The sequence below is a fragment of the Ranitomeya variabilis genome, chromosome 1 (assembly GCF_051348905.1).
Source record: "Ranitomeya variabilis isolate aRanVar5 chromosome 1, aRanVar5.hap1, whole genome shotgun sequence".
Lineage (NCBI taxonomy): Eukaryota > Metazoa > Chordata > Amphibia > Anura > Dendrobatidae > Ranitomeya > Ranitomeya variabilis.
Window position 1 is genome coordinate 13,116,353 of NC_135232.1, and position 20,005 is coordinate 13,136,357.

Below are 20,005 nucleotides of genomic sequence, written 5' to 3' on the forward strand. Positions count from 1 at the left end.
GAGGGGGCAGAACGCTGGACACAGGAGGGGGCAGAACGCTGGACACAGGAGGGGGCAGAACGCTGGACACAGGAGGGGGCAGAACGCTGGACACAGGAGGGGGCAGAACGCTGGACACAGGGGGGGCAGAACGCTGGACACAGGAGGGGGCAGAACGCTGGACACAGGGGGGGCAGAACGCTGGACACAGGAGGGGGGCAGAACGCTGGACACAGGAGGGGGGCAGAACGCTGGACACAGGAGGGGGCAGAACGCTGGACACAGGGGGGGGCAGAACGCTGGACACAGGAGGGGGGGCAGAACGCTGGACACAGGAGGGGGCAGAACGCTGGACACAGGGGGGGGCAGAACGCTGGACACAGGAGGGGGCAGAACGCTGGACACAGGAGGGGGCAGAACGCTGGACACAGGAGGGGGCAGAACGCTGGACACAGGAGGGGGCAGAACGCTGGACACAGGAGGGGGCAGAACGCTGGACACAGGAGGGGGCAGAACGCTGGACACAGGAGGGGGGCAGAACGCTGGACACAGGAGGGGGCAGAACGCTGGACACAGGGGGGGGCAGAACGCTGGACACAGGAGGGGGCAGAACGCTGGACACAGGAGGGGGCAGAACGCTGGACACAGGAGGGGGGGCAGAACGCTGGACACAGGAGGGGGCAGAACGCTGGACACAGGGGGGGGCAGAACGCTGGACACAGGAGGGGGCAGAACGCTGGACACAGGAGGGGGCAGAACGCTGGACACAGGAGGGGGCAGAACGCTGGACACAGGAGGGGGGGCAGAACGCTGGACACAGGAGGGGGCAGAACGCTGGACACAGGAGGGGGCAGAACGCTGGACACGGGGGGGCAGAACGCTGGACACAGGAGGGGGGGCAGAACGCTGGACACAGGAGGGGGCAGAACGCTGGACACAGGGGGGGGCAGAACGCTGGACACAGGAGGGGGCAGAACGCTGGACACAGGGGGGGCAGAACGCTGGACACAGGAGGGGGGCAGAACGCTGGACACAGGAGGGGGGCAGAACGCTGGACACAGGAGGGGGCAGAACGCTGGACACAGGGGGGGGCAGAACGCTGGACACAGGAGGGGGGGCAGAACGCTGGACACAGGAGGGGGCAGAACGCTGGACACAGGGGGGGGCAGAACGCTGGACACAGGAGGGGGCAGAACGCTGGACACAGGAGGGGGCAGAACGCTGGACACAGGAGGGGGCAGAACGCTGGACACAGGAGGGGGCAGAACGCTGGACACAGGAGGGGGCAGAACGCTGGACACAGGAGGGGGCAGAACGCTGGACACAGGAGGGGGGCAGAACGCTGGACACAGGAGGGGGCAGAACGCTGGACACAGGGGGGGGCAGAACGCTGGACACAGGAGGGGGCAGAACGCTGGACACAGGAGGGGGCAGAACGCTGGACACAGGAGGGGGGGCAGAACGCTGGACACAGGAGGGGGCAGAACGCTGGACACAGGGGGGGGCAGAACGCTGGACACAGGGGGGGGCAGAACGCTGGACACAGGAGGGGGCAGAACGCTGGACACAGGAGGGGGCAGAACGCTGGACACAGGAGGGGGCAGAACGCTGGACACAGGAGGGGGCAGAACGCTGGACACAGGAGGGGGGCAGAACGCTGGACACAGGAGGGGGCAGAACGCTGGACACAGGAGGGGGCAGAACGCTGGACACAGGAGGGGGCAGAACGCTGGACACAGGAGGGGGCAGAACGCTGGACACAGGAGGGGGCAGAACGCTGGACACAGGAGGGGGCAGAACGCTGGACACAGGAGGGGGCAGAACGCTGGACACAGGAGGGGGCAGAGCGCTGGACACGGGGGCAGAAAGCTGGACACGGGGGCAGAAAGCTGGACACGGGGGCAGAAAGCTGGACACGGGGGCAGAAAGGTGGACACGGGGGCAGAAAGGTGAAACGGCATGATTGGAGACACGGGGCAGGATGACAGACATGGCGGCATGACTGGAGACACTGGGGCATGACTGGAGACACTGGGGCAGGAATGGAAACAGATGGGGCAGAATTGAGACACAGGGGGCATGATTGCAGAAATGGGGGCCTGATTGGAGACGGGGCAGAATGGTGATACGGGCATGATTGGAGACACTGGAGGCAGGATTGGAGACAGATGGGGCAGGATCATGGGGCAGGATGGATACGATGGAGACAGATGGGGCAGGATGGGGAGATCATATGGTGCAGAAAGGATACTCATGAGGGCAGGATGGGAGAACATATGGCTGACGCCAGGAATGAGACACACGGGGCCAGGATGGGGAATATTATTACCATAGGGACTAATTAAGGGATATTATTACTGCAGTGATGTATTTATTTTTTGAGGACACTGTTTTAAATGAGGGGGCGGTCCTGTTACTGTGTAGAGTGACACTATGTCGCCTCTTTTTCTTTATGCGGTGTAATGTAGAAGTTCGGAAAAATTAAGTAATGTGTTCTACAAGCGGAGCGCGAGATAACTCTGTTATTTCCTGCAGAGACGAGTCCTGGCTGGAAGACATGATGGCGGTCTGTGCTGGATGAAAGATGAAGGACTTAACCTAGAGACGTCACTGGTAAGTCAGTGTTACCTATACACTGACACTATACACTGTATACTATATACAGAGCTCCTGTGTATAATCTCACTAGTGATCACTGTATTACCTCTACACAGACACTGCATACTAAGTACAGATCTCCTGTGTATAATGGCACTTATGGTGATAGTGTGGTGCTTTTTTTTTATTACTGATCAGAATTGTAGTATTCAGTCACTATGTGGTGGTAATATGTGGTCTGGACATGGTGTTGCGGTATTTGTCCCTTGTATGTGATATTATTCGATCACTGTGGTGGTAATATGTCATCTGGTCATGGTGTAGCGGTATTTGTTCTTTATATGTGATATTATTCGATCACTGTGGTGGTAATATGTCATCTGGTCATGGTGTAGCGGTATTTGTTCTTTGTATGTGATATTATTCGATCACTGTGGTGGTAATATGTCATCTGGTCATGGTGTAGCGGTATTTGTTCTTTTTATGTGATATTATTGGTCATTTTAAAAATTGAAAAATAAATAAAAATATACCTAAATTGTATTGCATATTTTAACAAATATTTAATAGGTTACAGCAGAGTAGGGCCTCACCAAAAGAGTCTACCGTGTTATGGTGGCGGCTTACAAAATCTTTTGGCCAAAACAAAAGCTGCCGGCTAGATGTGTGATCTGGTGATGGGAACGGTTAGGGTATGTGTCCACGTTAAGTAAACGCTGCGTGTTTGACGCTGCGTGGGGCCACAGCGTCAAACACGCAGCGTCCAGATGTTCCAGCATAGTGAAGGGGATTTTATGAAATCCCGTCTCCACTATGCGTGGTAACACGCACCCGGCGGCCCTGCGACTCCGGACATGTGGCGCTTCTTTTAAGATCGCAGCATGTCCGTGTTCCTTGCGGCAGTCTTTGAATGACTTTAATACCGTATGTCACAACGTATTCTTGTCATTAAGGGAGACAAACTGCTTCCAAAAATATGAATCGTGCCACTGGGCGTGGCTTATTAGTATGGGCGGGGTTATTGAAAATGGGCGTGGCCAAAATTCCGGCCGCCGCGACTTAGAGGACCTGTTGTTAAAAATTTGAATCCCACCCCTGTGGCCTCCACGCCTCCAAACCAGCACCAAGGTTAAAGGGTGAGACAGGTTCAGACACAGCTGCAAAATTAACTAGAGCCTTTGTATTGCGTTCTGACCATTAGCTGTGCTGGCTTCTCCCTTTTTTTTTCTCTTTTACATGGTTATTTATATCCGTCTTTTTGATCGCGTGTTATTCCACTTTTTGTTTGGCGGTATGAGAATAAAGCGTTGTTTTTTGCCTCTTTTTTTTTTTTCTTACAATGTTCACTGAAGGGGTTAACTAGTGATATAGTTTTATAGGTGGGGTCGTTACGGATGCGGCGATACTAAACATGTGTACTTTTATTGTGTGATTTTTTTTATTTAGACAAAAATGTATTTATGGGAATATTTTTTTTTTTCTTCTTTATTTAGGATTTTTTTTTTTCTTTTTACACATGTGGAAATTTTTTTTTTCTTTTTTTACTTTGTCCCAGGGGGGACATCACAGATCGGTGATCTGACAGTGTGCATAGCCTGCTATTAGGAACTCTCTGCAGGCGCCGGCAAGCTAGGGCATCTCATGACCCGGAAGGAGTCCCGCGGCCATCTTGGATCCAGGGACTCCTTCCAGGTCACCGGAGCAGCGCGATCTCATCGCACTGCTCCGGTGGGAGAGCGCAGGGAGCCCCCGTCCCTGGGCGATCCCCCTCTATGCCGCTGTCACTATTAAGTGCCCGCGATCGGCGATAGCGCCGATCGTGGGCATTGCTGCGGGGTGTCAGCTGTCATATACAGCTGACACCCGCACCCGATCACCGCGGCGCTCAGCGTGAGACCGCGGTGATCGGGGCGCCGTACTAGTACTGCTGCTGGCACAAATGCAGTGCAGTGCCGGCAGCGCAGTACTAGTACGGTGCATGTCGCGAAGGGGTTAATATTTTATTGCTCTCTCAATCCACCTGAAGACCCTCGCTTGGCAAAATAATAAACCAATATACATACCTTCTGATGAACTGTCAGGTCCCACGAAGTAAATCCATCTGAAGAGGTTAAATCATTTTACAGGCAGGAGCTGCGCTAAAGCACTCGCTCGTGCCTGTAAACCCCAGGTGCTGAAAGGAAAGCTAGGTGATCTGTACTTACTTTGAGTCACGGTGAGGCGCCCTCTGCTGGATGTCCTCATGAACTGGAGCCTTGGAAAAGTTCCCACGCTCGAGTTCATATGAGTTCATCCAGCAGAGGGCGCCTCACCGCGACTCAATGTAAGTACAGATCACCCAGCTTTCCTTTCAGGTCTATTGAATACCTCTATGGTTGTTGATGCTGGATTGCTGTGAGCGCCACCCTGTGGTGCTCATAGTAATGCAGCAATTCTTCTACATAGGAGCGATCTGAGCTTCGCTCCTATGTAGCAGAGCCGATCGAGTTGTGCCAGGTTCTAGCCTCCCATGGAGACTATTGAAGCATGGGAAAAATAAAAAAAATGTTTTAAAAAATATGAAAAAAAAAAAGTTTAAATCACCCCCTTTAGGCCCATTCAAAATAAAACAATAAAAAAAAATCAAATGTACACATATTTGGTGTCGCGGCTTTCAGAATCGCCCGATCTATCAATAAAAAAAAAGGATTAACCTGATCGCTAAACGGCGTAGCGAGAAAAAAATTTGAAACACTAGACTTATGTTTTTTTGGTCGCCGCAACATTGCATTCAAATGCAATAAAGGGCAATCAAAAGAACGTATCTGCACCAAAATTACATCATTAAAAAAGTCAGCTCGGCACGCAAAAAAATAAGCCCTCACCCAACCCCAGATCACGAAAAATGGAGACGCTATGGGTATCGGAAAAGTGCACAGTTTTATTATTTTTTTTAAGATGTACAATAACAAATTGTATTGTGGTACCGTGAATACTTTTGTCATCATTGGGCAGAAAAGTATTCATATTAATTATTTTTTTTAAAAATTGTGTAGGTTTTGTTATAATTGTTGCCTATGCAATGTATTGTTCTGCATCTCTCTTTGGCATGAGGCACCTCATTTCATATATTTATTGGTTTTAATATGAATAATAAATATATATATTTTTTCTCATCTACCTCTTTTTGTACACTTCTTGACCCGAGATTTTCTTCCATCGTCATTATATATTAAGATTTGATTTATGGATAAACGTGTGACGCTGAGTAACTACTGACGGACAAGCCTAGAGAAAGGGTAGACAGGAGGTCGGAGGTCAAGGAGAGCACAAGATAAAGAGGAGGGCAAAGCATACCAGGAGGGCACAAGATAAAGAGCAGCAGGACAAAGTTGTGGTCAGGTAACATTCCAGGGTGAAATACCAGGAGGGTACATCAAGACTAGGGAGTAAGAAAAAGACAGTCAGAGGCCAAGTATGGAGTCAGGTACCTGCAGTCAGAGAACCTGCAGTCAGAGAGCGTCAAGAACAGAAGGGATAATGCACATGAATAGTCAAGACAAATACTACGTCTGGCAACAAGATCAGAGAAAGACACAATCAGACAGAGCTAAGCACACACCAAACTAAGCTCAGCTACAGCTGACACCGATCTACTCACAGCTAGCCAGCTAAATAACTAGAAAATTACCAAGGATGAGAGGCACCTGGGGAAATGCCTGAAGCAAGCCCAGATTGAGCAGCAGGGCTGTTGATCAAAATGCTGTGAGCCCAGACTGCCCCAGGATCAGATTGGATGAATAGACTGTCACTCACAATACTGACAGTCCAGCATACATCAGATCCCATTGCGAGGTTGAGCCATCACTCACAGCCTCCCTAGTCCATAGTAAAGATGAGACCATGACAAAAAGATTTCCCACATTCTGTATATGAATACAGCTTTTCTCTGTATGACTTCACTCATGTCTAACAAGATTTGATTTACTAAAGATTTCCCACACATTGAACATGAATATAGCTTTTCCCCTGTGTGACTTCTCTTCAGAGAAGACATGATTTATGTATAAAAGATTTACCAAATTCTGGACAAGAATACGGCTTCTCTCCTGTGTGAGTTCTCCGATGTTTAACAAGTTGTGATCTTTCTGTAAAGCATTTTCCACATTGTAAACATGAAAACGGTTTCTCCCCTGTGTGAATTCTTAGATGTGTTACAAGATTTGTTTTTTGGTTAAAACATTTCCTACATTTTGAACATGAATATGGCTTCTCTCCTGTATGAATTCTCTGATGTCTAATAAGACTCCCTTTATCTGTGAAGGATTTCCCACATTCTGAACATGAAAATGGCTTTTCTCCTGTGTGAATTCTCTGATGTCTAATAAGACTCCGTTTATCTGTGAAGGATTTCTCACATTCTGAACATGAAAATGGGTTTTCTCCTGTGTGAATTCTCTGATGTTTAATAAGACTCTCTTTTTCTGTGAAGGATTTTTCACATTCTGAACATGAAAATGGCTTTTCTCCTGTGTGAATTTTCTGATGTCTAATAAGATTCGCTTTATCTGTGAAGGATTTCTCACATTTTGAACATGAAAATGGCTTTTCTCCTGTGTGAGTTCTATGATGTTTAATAAGATGCGCTTCAACCGTGAAGGCCTTCCCACATTCTAAACATGAAAATGGATTTTCTATTGCATGAATTCTCTGATGTCTAATAAGACTCCCTTTATCTGTGAAGGATTTCCCACATTCTGAACATGAAAATGGCTTTTCTCCTGTATGCATTTTCTGATGTCTAATAAGACTCCCTTTATCTGTGAAGGATTTCTCACATTCTGAACATGAAAATGGCTTTTCTCCTGTGTGAATTCTCTGATGTCTAATAAGACTCCGTTTTTCTGTGAAGGATTTCTCACATTCTGAACATGAAAATGGGTTTTCTCCTGTGTGAATTCTCTGATGTTTAATAAGACTCTCTTTTTCTGTGAAGGATTTTTCACATTCTGAACATGAAAATGGCTTTTCTCCTGTGTGAATTTTCTGATGTCTAATAAGACTCGCTTTATTTGTGAAGGATTTCTCACATTTTGAACATGAAAATGGCTTTTCTCCTGTGTGAGTTCTATGATGTCTAATAAGATGCGCTTCAAATGTGAAGGCCTTCCCACATTCTGAACATGAAAATGGATTTTCTGTTGCATGAATTCTCTGATGTATAATAAGATAACCTTTATCTATGAAGGACTTCCCACATTCTGAACATGAAAATGGCTTCTCTCCTGTGTGAATTCTCTGATGTCTAATAAGACTACTGTTATGTTTGAAGGATGTCCCACATTCTGAACATGAAAATAGCCTTTCTCCTGTGTGAATTCTCCGATGTTTAATAAGAGTCCCTTTTTCTGTGAAGGATTGCTCACATTCTGAACATGAAAATGGCTTTTCTCCTGTGTGAATTCTCTCATGTTTAACACATTTTGATTTATCTGTAAAGCATTTCCCACATTCTGAACAGGAGTATGGCTTCTCTCCTTCATGTTTGATGAGCGTTAGATAATCTGAGCTTTTAGTAAATTCCTTGTGACACTGAAATCTTGTATCCACTTTGTCACCTGGAATTGTGGTAACAATGGGAGATTGCTCAGGAGAGGGTTCCTCATGATTAAGAGGATTATAAGAAAGTGAAGTACTGTGAAGTCCTGGAGGTCCATGAAGGGTAATGAAGTTTTCTCCATTAGAGTGCTTCCTGATATCTTCTTTTTTACAATTTAGTGATAAACTGTTATTATCACAAGGATTTCCTATAAGGATAAAAGATGAAATTCACAAAAGGGATTTTGAAATTTGATGGAGCTAAAAATGAAGACCCTTGTCAGTGAAACTACCGGTAATAAGGAAGACAACTACATGCAATAACATTATAACAATGATAGGTAAAGTGAATAACATTTATAAAAAGGTGACATTGGCACAAATAGACCTCTAAAAATTTACCTTTATTCATGTATTTAAAAGGGTAAAAAATACTTGATTATCTTAAAAAGGTGGAAAAAATGGAGGGTCAATAGGGGGAAAAAAAAAATCTAGGACTAATCTCTCCCTAGATCAGCCCTAAAGTTCACCCTACCTGCCAGCGGAGGTTGGCACCCTAGTTGTAGCGGTGATGGCACCCCCGCTGAACGTCGGTAGCCCTAGGGACCCTAATGCACCCTGAACATCCTACACACTATAATAAACACAAAAAAAACACACATACAACAACAATTAAAGGGAGTACCCAAGATATAAATATGTCGTAGTTATTGCTGTATGTTCCAGGAGGGATGCAGACAAGATGTGTAGTCACATTAAGGCCGGCCTCACACTAGCAAGTTTTACGGACGTATGAGCGCATAAACTACGTCCGTAAAATACGCATAACACACGGCCCAATGATTCCCTATGTCCCAGCTCCTATCAGCCGTATTTTACTGATCTGTATTATACGGTCTTGTACGGCCGTACAAAATCGCAGCATGCTGCGTTTGTCACCGTATTGCGCAAAAAAAATCGCCAATGAAAGTCTATGGGGGCGAGAAAAATACGGATTCCACACGGACCAGCAGTGTGACTTGCGAGAAATACGCAGCGGTGTTAGTGAAAAGCCGGTAATTCAATTGCTGGCTTTTCATTTCTCCTTCACAAACCCGACAGGATATGAGACATGGTTTACATACAGTAAACCATCTCATATCCCTTTTTTTTTTGCATATTCCACACTACTAATGTTATTAGTGTGTATGTGCAAAATTTGGGCGCTGTAGCTTGTAAAATAAAGGGTTAAATGGCGGAAATAATTGTCGTGGGCTCCCCTGGCGAAAAACATCTGCCCCCAGCCACCCCAGAAAAGGCACATCTGTAAGATGCGCCTATTCTGGCACTTGGCCACTCTCTTCCCACTCCCGTGTAGCGGTGGGATATGGGGTAATGAAGTGTTAATGTCACCTTGCTATTGTAAGGTGACATTAAGCCAGATTAATAATGGAGAGGCGTCAATTATGACACCTATCCATTATTAATCCAATAGTACAAAATGGTTAATAAAACACAAACACAATATTACAAAGTATTTTAATGAAATAAAGACACAGGTTGTTGTAATATTTTATTAGACTCTTAATCCATCTTCCAGATGTGCCTTTTCTGGGGTGGCTGGGGGCAGATGTTTTTAGCCGGGGGGGGGGGGGGGGGGGGGGTGTTATGATCCTTAGTGGTTGAGGATCACAAATTACTCCAGCAAGGTGACTAAACATAGAACAAGCTCTAGGGAGGTGGTAAACTGGACTGACCGCAAAACTGAACCTATCCAAACACACTAGAGGTAGCCGGTGAACGTGCCTAAAATTCCTAGACGTCTCGAGCCAGCCTGAGGAACTAACTACCCCTAGAGAGAAAGAAAGACCTCTCTTGCCTCCAGAGAAATAATCCCCCAAGATATAGAAACCAGAATTGCAGAAAAAAGGCGAAACCAAGGTAGCAGAACTAGCCCGATTATTAAGGGCAAACTCGGCCAATGGCAAAAAAGTCACCCAATCATCCTGATCAGCAGAAACAAAACATCTCAAATAAGTTTCCAACGTCTGATTAGTTCGCTCGGTTTGGCCATTAGTCTGAGGATGGAAGGCCGACGAAAAAGACAAATCAATGCCCATCTTAGCACAAAAAGTTCGCCAAAACCTGGACACAAACTGGGATCCTCTATCAGACACAATATTCTCAGGAATGCCGCCGTGCAAGCGAACCACATTCTGAAAAAATAGAGGAACCAAATCGGAGGAGGAAGGCAACTTAGGCAAGGGCACCAAATGGACCATTTTGGAAAAACGATCACACACTACCCAGATGACAGACATTTTCTGAGATACTGGAAGATCTGAAATAAAATCCATGGAAATGTGCGTCCAAGGCCTTTTCGGGACAGGCAAAGGCAAAAGCAAACCGCTGGCACGAGAACAGCAAGGCTTAGCTCGAGCACAAATCCCACAAGACTGCACAAAGGAACGCACATCCCGCGACAAGAAAGGCCACCAAAAGGACCTAGACACCAAATCTCTGGTACCAAAAATCCCAGGATGACCCGCCAACACCGAAGAATGAACCTCGGAAATAACTCTGCTGGTCCATCTATCCGGGACAAACAGTCTCTCTGGTGGACAACGGTCAGGTCTATCCGCCTGAAATTTCTGCAGCACTCGTCGCAAATCTGGAGAAATGGCAGACAAAATCACTCCCTCTCTGAGAATACCAGCCGGCTCAGAAACTCCCGGAGAGTCAGGCACAAAGCTCCTAGAAAGTGCATCAGCCTTCACGTTCTTCGAACCAGGCAGGTATGAGACCACGAAGTTGAAACGGGAGAAAAACAACGACCAACGAGCCTGTCTAGGATTCAGGCGCTTGGCAGATTCGAGGTAAATCAGATTTTTGTGATCAGTCAGGACCACCACACGATGTTTAGCTCCTTCGAGCCAATGTCGCCACTCCTCAAATGCCCACTTCATAGCCAACAACTCCCGATTACCAACATCATAATTTCGCTCGGTAGGCGAAAATTTTCTAGAAAAGAAAGCACATGGCTTCATCACAGAGCCATCAGAGCTTCTCTGCGACAAAACAGCCCCTGCTCCAATCTCAGAAGCATCAACCTCGACCTGGAAGTGGAGAGAGACATCTGGCTGACATAAGACTGGAGCTGAAGAAAACCGGTACTTCAGCTCCCGAAAGGCCTCCATGGCCGCAGGAGACCAATTAGTCACATCAGAACCCTTCTTGGTCAAATCCGTCAAAGGTTTAACCACGCTAGAAAAATTAGCGATGAAACGACGGTAAAAATTAGCAAAACCCAAGAACTTCTGAAGGCTCTTAACAGACGTGGGCTGAGTCCAGTCATGAATAGCCTGGACCTTGACTGGGTCCATCTCCACAGTAGAAGGAGAAAAAATAAAACCCAAAAAGGAGACCTTCTGTACTCCGAAGAGGCATTTTGAGCCCTTCACAAATAAAGCATTAGCACGCAGGACCTGAAACACCATCCTGACCTGCTTCACATGGGACTCCCAATCATCAGAAAAGACCAAAATGTCATCCAGATAAACAATCATAAATTTATCCAGATATTCTCGGAAAATGTCATGCATGAAGGACTGAAACACAGAAGGAGCATTAGAGAGTCCAAAAGGCATCACCAAGTACTCAAAATGGCCTTCGGGCGTATTAAATGCTGTTTTCCATTCATCTCCCTGCTTAATGCGCACAAGGTTATACGCACCACGGAGATCTATCTTGGTGAACCAACTGGCACCCTTAATCCGAGCAAACAAATCAGACAATAGTGGCAAAGGATACTGAAATTTTACTGTGATTTTATTCAGAAGACGATAATCTATACAAGGTCTCAAAGAACCGTCTTTCTTGGCCACAAAAAAAGAATCCTGCACCAAGAGGGGAAGAGGATGGGCGAATATGTCCCTTCTCCAAAGACTCCTTTATATAACTCCGCATCGCGGCATGCTCTGGTATAGACAAATTAAAAAGTCGTCCCTTAGGGAATTTACTACCAGGAATTAAATTTATAGCACAGTCACAATCCCTATGAGGGGGCAGGGCACTGGACCTGGGCTCATCAAAAACATCCTGGTAGTCAGACAAAAACTCAGGGACCTCAGAGGGAATGGAAGAAGCAATAGACACCAACGGAGTATCGCCATGAATTCCCTGACAACCCCAACTTGACACAGACATAGCTTTCCAATCTAAAACTGGATTATGAGCCTGCAGCCATGGCAGACCCAAAACGACAACATCATGCAAATTATGCAGAACAAGAAAGCGAATCACCTCCTGATGTACGGGAGTCATGCACATGGTCATTTGCGTCCAATACTGAGGCTTATTCTCAGCCAATGGCGTAGCATCAATTCCCCTGAGAGGAATAGGAAATTCCAAAGGCTCCAGGACAAAACCACAGCGCTTGGCAAACGACTCAGATTCAGGGCAGCACCTGAATCCACAAAAGCCATAACCGAGTAGGACGACAAAGAACAAATCAAAGTAACAGACAAAATAAATTTAGGCTGTATAGTACCAATGGTGACAGGTTTAGCAAACTTTTTTAAGCGTTTAGAGCATGCTGAGATAACATGAGTAGAATCACCACAGTAAAAGCACAACCCATTTTGACGTCTATGACTTTGTCGCTCAATTCTGGTCAGCGTTCGGTCACATTGCATAGACTCAGGTCTCTGTTCAGAAAATACCGCCAAAGGATGAGCAAATTTGCGCTCCCGCAAACGCCGATCAACCTGAATGGCTAAAGCCATAGAATCACTCAGACTTGTAGGGGTGGGAAACCCCACCATAACATTCTTAATGGCTTCAGAAAGACCTTCTCTGAAATTTGCAGCCAGGGCACACTCATTCCATTGAGTAAGCACTGACCATTTCCGAAATTTTTGACAATACACCTCTGCTTCATCCTGACCTTGAGAGAGGACCAGCAAGGCTTTTTCTGCCTGATTCTCAAGATTAGGCTCCTCATAAAGCATTCCAAGAGCCAGAAAAAATGCATCTACATTAAGCAATGCAGGATCTCCAGGCGCCAGAGAGAAAGCCCAATCCTGAGGGTCGCCACGCAACAAGGAGATAACAATTTTAACTTGCTGAGCGGAATCACCAGAGGAACGAGGTCTCAGAGATAGAAATAACTTACAATTATTCTTAAAATTTAGAAACCTAGATCTATCTCCAGAAAACAACTCAGGGATGGGTATCTTTGGTTCTGACATAGGGCTATGAATAACAAAATCCTGAATACTTTGCACCCGTGCAGTAAGATGATCCACACTAGAAGTCAGAGTCTGAATATTCATGTCTGCAGCTGAGCTCAAAACCACCCAGAGTTCAAGGGGATGAAAGAAGCTGAACAGACTGCAGCAAAGGAAAAGCGTGAGAAAAAAAAAAATGTACTCAGGTCTTCTTTTAATCCCACTTCTGCGATGCATAAAACACTTGTTGGTCCTGCTATACTGTTATGATCCTTAGTGGTTGAGGATCACAAATTACTCCAGCAAGGTGACTAAACATAGAACAAGCTCTAGGGAGGTGGTAAACTGGACTGACCGCAAAACTGAACCTATCCAAACACACTAGAGGTAGCCGGTGAATGTGCCTAAAATTCCTAGATGTCTCGAGCCAGCCTGAGGAACTAACTACCCCTAGAGAGAAAGAAAGACCTCTCTTGCCTCCAGAGAAATAATCCCCAAAGATATAGAAGCCCCCAACAGATAATGACGGTGAGGTAAGAGGAAGGCACATACATAGGGGTGAAAGCAGATTCAGCAAATGAGGCCCACTAATTCTAGATAGCAGAAAATAGAAAAGGGATCTATGCGGTCACCCTTACAAAATATCCACACTGAGATTTCCAGAACCCCCGCACCAACTAACGGTGTGGGGGGAAGAAACTCAGTCCCCTAGAGCAACCAGCAAGTAATAATTCACATTTTAGCAAGCTGGACAAAAAACATGATGAACGCTGATAATCAGAAAATAAACAAACAAGAACTTAGCTTGTCTTGGAGAGACTGGGAGCAAGGTAGTCACAGGGAATCTGAAGAGCACTGAATACATTGATAGCAGGCAAGGAACTGAGTATCCAGGTGAGTTAAATAGGAAACCAACCAAGGATAACGAACCAGCTGATGCAGCCAACCTGCAGAAAGACAACACTACACAGTACCGCTAGTGACCACTAGAGGGAGCCCAAAAATAGAGTTCACAACAGGGGGGCCAATAACCATGGACCCTCTCTAGGCTATTAATATCTGCCCTCAGTCACTGGCTTTACCACTCTGGCGGAGAAAATTGCGCGGGAGCCCACGCCAATTTTTTCCGCCATTTAACCCTTTATTTTACAAGCTACAGCGCCCAAATTTTGCACATACACACTACTAACATTAGTAGTGTGGAATATGCAAAAAAAAGGGGATATGAGATGGTTTAGCGTATGTAAACCAAGTCTCATATCCTGTCGGGTTTGGGAAGGAGAAATGAAAAGCTGGCAATTGAATTACCGGCTTTTCACATATCTTTCGCTGAATTAAATATAAATACAGAATATATATATATATATATATATATATATATATATATATATATATATATATATATATATATATATACATACACTCACCGGCCACTTAATTAGGTACACCTGTCCAACTTCTTGTTAACACTTAATTTCTAATCAGCCAATCACATGGCGGCAACTCAGTGCATTTAGGCATGTAGACATGGTCAAGACAATCTCCTGCAGTTCAAACCGAGCATCAGTATGGGGAAGAAAGGTGATTTGAGTGCCTTTGAACGTGGCATGGTTGTTGGTGCCAGAAGGGCTGGTCTGAGTATTTCTGAAACTGCTGATCTACTGTGATTTTCACGCACAACCATCTCTAGGGTTTACAGAGAATGGTCCGAAAAAGAATAAAAATCAAGTGAGCGGCAGTTCTGTGGGCGGAAATGCCTTGTTGATGCCAGAGGTCAGAGGAGAATGGGCAGACTGGTTCGAGCTGATAGAAAGGCAACAGTGACTTAAATCGCCACCCGTTACAACCAAGGTAGGCCTAAGAGCATCTCTGAACGCACAGTGCGTCGAACTTTGAGGCAGATGGGCTACAGCAGCAGAAGACCACACCGGGTACCACTCCTTTCAGCTAAGAACAGGAAACTGAGGCTACAATTTGTACAAGCTCATCGAAATTGGACAGTAGAAGATTGGAAAAACGTTGCTTGGTCTGATGAGTCTCGATTTCTGCTGCGACATTCGGATGGTAGGGTCAGAATTTGGCGTAAACAACATGAAAGCATGGATCCATCCTGCCTTGTATGGAGCATCTTTGGGATGTGCAGCCGACAAATCTGCGGCAACTGTGTGATGCCATCATGTCAATATGGACCAAAATCTCTGAGGAATGCTTCCAGCACCTTGTTGAATCTATGCCACGAAGAATTGAGGCAGTTCTGAAGGCAAAAGGGGGTCCAACCCGTTACTAGCATGGTGTACCTAAAGTGGCCGGTGAGTGTGTATATATATATATATATATATAGTGTATATGTTTTAACGAACATTTGAGCACATAAATCCATTAGATGTCGGTTTTGCAAGCCTGCGAGAAAATATCGCAGTACGGATGCCATACGGATTACATACGGAGGATGCCATGCGCAAAATACGCTGTCACACCCTGCCTACGGAGGACATACGGATCACTATTTTGGGGACTTTTCTCCGTATTACGGCCATAAAAAACGGACCGTATTTACATACGCGGAGTGTGAGGCCGGCCTAAGGCTGCTGTCAGACTAGCAGTATTTGGTCAGTATTTTACATCAGTATTTGTAAGCCAAAACCAGGAGTGGAACAAATAGAGGAAAAGTATAATAGAAACATATGCACCACTTCTGCATTTATCACCCACTCCTGGTTTTGGCTTACAAATACTGATGTAAAATACTAACCACATACTGCTAGTGTGACGGCAGCCTAATACCCCAACAAAGATAATATGGCCAGAGCATGCAATCATACTAATTGTCTAAATTGTAACCCCAAAGACTAAGAAAATAGATGACTCCCCCCGAAGAAGAATTTAGCGAAACGCGCGTTGGGGGTCCTTCTCACCCACGTCTACGATAGCAGGTTGGTCTCAGTAACCCTCTCTCTTGTGGCAAAATTATTTAGTATCTTTGCATGCTTTAATACACTATTACACATTAGGCTACATTCACATTAGCGTTTTTGGGCGCAGCGTAGTCGACGCATGCTGACGCATGCATCCCTATTTTTAACATTGGGGGCGCATGGACATGCGTCGGTATGCGCTTTCTTGCGTTTTACGATGCATGCGTCATGTAGACGCACAAGACAGGGCGCAGGGAACGCAACATGTTCCAAAAAAAGGCATGCGTCGCACTTGCGTCGTAAATGCGCCAAAAAAAACTTTAGTGTCTATAGAAAACGCATAGGGTGCAAGTGCCTGCATCGTCATGCGTTGTTCGACGCATGCGTCTTTTGATTAAAAAAAAAGTGAAGTGTCAATTTCATGTGCGTTGTACGCATGCGTCACAAAACACTGCTTTGTGCATGCATTTTGCGTTGCGTCGCCGACGCTGCGCCCAACAACGCAAATGTGAACGTAGCCTTAGTGGGGAGTCCTTTTGTATTAATTGGTTTTTATAGCCGTGTACTTTCACATGCATTTTGCACTTTTATGTCCTGGTCCTCTATTTCTCACCTTACAGCGAGTTATAAATATTCTCTTTTGATACTGATCTTATATGGCAGCTTATATTGAAGCGGTATGAAAGCACTATGCACTTTATTATATCCCTCTCGGTACTGCTGTAACATGTATAATGATTGAATCTAAGCCATTTTCTGTATATATATGTATTAGGTTAATTCAGGACATTATTTGGTTAATTAGCCCTCTCATAGGACTATACGGTATCCTGTGTATATACTAGCTCCAATATATCTACACATTTGTGTAATACTCTGTATACCACCTGCTCTGACATGGCACTAGGGTGTCGTCTTTCATTATAAAATTGTATGTCTGATACGTCTATATATATTTTTGGTTTTAATTATTTGTTAATAAAATTGTGATATTTTTACCATTTATTACTGCCCTGTGTCCATTTTCTTTCGGCTTTCCTATATATATATATATATATATATATATATATATATATATATATATATATATATATATATATATATATATATATTTATGGTTGAGCTAGTTTAATTTATGCTCCACTTTTTGGGTATTTTCAAAGAAAAAGCCGGATTACTTACCGGTAATGCTCTTTTAATGAGTCCACGACAGCACCCCACATGAGAGAGAGGGATCCGCCCCATAGGAACAGGAAACCTACAGAATAAAAGGAGGCGGTCCCCACTCCTCCTCAGTTTAGTTTACAGAGTACAAAAAGGGAACCGCAAAAGCTTTAGTATTAATTCTTATTCAGCAACATAAATATCATAAACTCTATACAACCATTATTTGTGAACTTAAACGAAAGAGCTGTGCATAATTTTAGGGAGGGTAGTAAATGGGTGCTGTCGTGGACTCATTAAAAGAGCATTACCAGTAAGTAATCCGGCTTTTTACCCTTCGCCACGACAGCACCCCACATGAGAGATTTTCAGAGAGTCATTATTTGGGTGGGATTACTGTACTAAGAACAGCTCTACCAAAGGTCAGATCAGAAGATGTAGATAGATCGAGTCTATAATGGTTGTAAAAGGTAGAAGGTGTAGACCAAGTTGCGGCCTTACATATTAAATGGATCGGTACATCTGATTGTTCTGCCCAGGAGGAAGCCATGGCTCATGTTGAGTGCGCTTTAATACCCACTGGAGGAATCTCGCCTTTTGACGTATAGGCCAAGCAGATAGCATCTCTGATCCATCGAGATATGGTAGCTCTCGTGACCCCATGTCCTTTCTTGTGGCCCTGAAAGGAGATAAACAGAGCCCTACTCTCCCTCCATGTCTGAGACCTTTTTATATAAGTCAGGATGGCTCTTCTGACATCTAAGGTATGGAACTTTTGTTGTTCTGGAGTTACAGGTGACTCAAAAAAGGAAGGGAGAAATATCTCTTGTGACCTGTGGTAGGTGGATGCTACCTTAGGGAGGTATGAGGGGTCTGGTTTTAGGACTATCCGATCATGAAATATCAGTAAGAAGGGTGGGTCTACTGATAGGGCCTGGATGTCGCTAACCCGTCTAGCTGAGGTTAGGGCTACCAAGAGGGCTACTTTATATGTCAGGACCTTTAAAGGTATAGAATCTAGTGGCTCAAATGGGGAGCTGGTTAAGGCCTCTAGCACTAGATTTAAATCCCACGGAGGTAGACGGGGAATATGGACCGGTTTACTACGTTCACAAGATTTTATGAATCTGGAGATCCACCTATTAGCTGCTATATTGCATCCATATAGGGCTCCTAAGGCCGAGATCTGAACTCTCAAGGTATTTACAGATAATCCTAATTCTCGGCCTTTCTGCAAGAACTCTAGAATAGGTGTGATCGGAACTTGCTTAGTGAACGGTACTGTGTAAAAATCCAAAAATTTATTCCACACCCTACTATATATTAGGGTGGTAGATCTTTTTCTGCTCAATAAGAGGGTGTTTACTAGTTCTACTGAGAACCCTCTTGAACTTAATAGTTGCCTCTCAAATTCCACGCCGTCAAGTGAAGACCTTTCACTTGCGGGTGGAAAAAGGGGCCTTGGAACAGCAGCTCCTTGTCTGATGGAAGAATCCATGGGTCGCATAGGCACATGGTCTGGAGAAAAGAGAACCATGGTCTTTTCGGCCAGAATGGTGCAATGAGGATCACTCTTGCTTGTTCCCTCCTGATTTTTCTGATCACTAGTGGAATCAGAGACATCGGAGGAAAGGCGTACGCCAGTTTGAACCTCCAAGGATGGTGGAGAGAGTCCAACATATCTGGGTGATCCATGCAGTTCAGGGAAGCGAACCTTTTTACTTGCCGGTTGTCTCTGGTGGCAAATAGGTCTATTTGTGGTATCCCCCATGATTCTGTTATCATTCTGAATATAGATTTGTTTAGGGTCCATTCCCCTTGACGTAACTCGTTTCGGCTGAGGTAGTCTGCCCTGATGTTCTCTACACCTCTGATGTGCAGGGCTGTTAGGGATGTGAGGTAAGTCTCTGCCAACTGGAAGATGTCTGCTGCTATGGTCATTAGACTTCCTGACCTTGTACCACCCTGACGGTTCACGTATGCCACTGTGGTGGAATTGTCCGAGTAAACTCTTACATTTGCTCCTTGAATCTGCGGAAGAAAATGATTTAAGGCATATTCTACCGCTTTTAACGCCTTCCAATTGGAGGAACACGTCAATTCTGCCTGGTCCCAGGTATCTTCGGCCAGACCATCTTCCATATGTGCACCCCACCCCATAGGGCTGGCGTCGGTGGTAATTATCTTAGAAGGGTCTATTATCCATGGTACACCCCCTGAAAGGTGTTCCATGTCTAGCCACCAGGATAGTGATTCTAAGACATCTTTGGAAAGAGTTATTTTACTTTCCAGATGTCCATCTTTTCCCTGAGCTGACAATACTTCATACTGTAATTGACGAGTATGAAATTGTACCCACAGTACAGCTGGAATACATGATGATAATGATCCCAGTAAAGACATGGCTTTTCTTAGTGTCATGTAGGGGTTGTTCATTGCCTCCAATACCCTTGATTGTATAGTCAGTCTTTTTGACTGAGGAAGGAAGCATCTCTGACTTACGGAATCTAGCTGGATTCCTAGAAACGTTTGAACAGTCTCTGGATTCAGCCGGGATTTTTCGAA

The 20,005-nt window shown here is 45.3% G+C and overlaps 1 protein-coding gene across 1 annotated transcript in view; it reads right to left on the reverse strand.

Annotated features, from left to right (window-relative positions):
- Window positions 1–4,879: 4,879 nt before the first annotated feature.
- LOC143793501 (uncharacterized) overlaps window positions 4,880–20,005 on the reverse strand; it is a 71,311-nt gene continuing 56,185 nt past the window's right edge. The window contains exon 11 of the mRNA XM_077280532.1: window positions 4,880–8,363. Within this exon, the coding sequence (XP_077136647.1) occupies window positions 6,601–8,363 (1,763 nt within the window). The 3' untranslated portion in view covers window positions 4,880–6,600. The remainder of the gene's footprint in view (window positions 8,364–20,005) is intronic.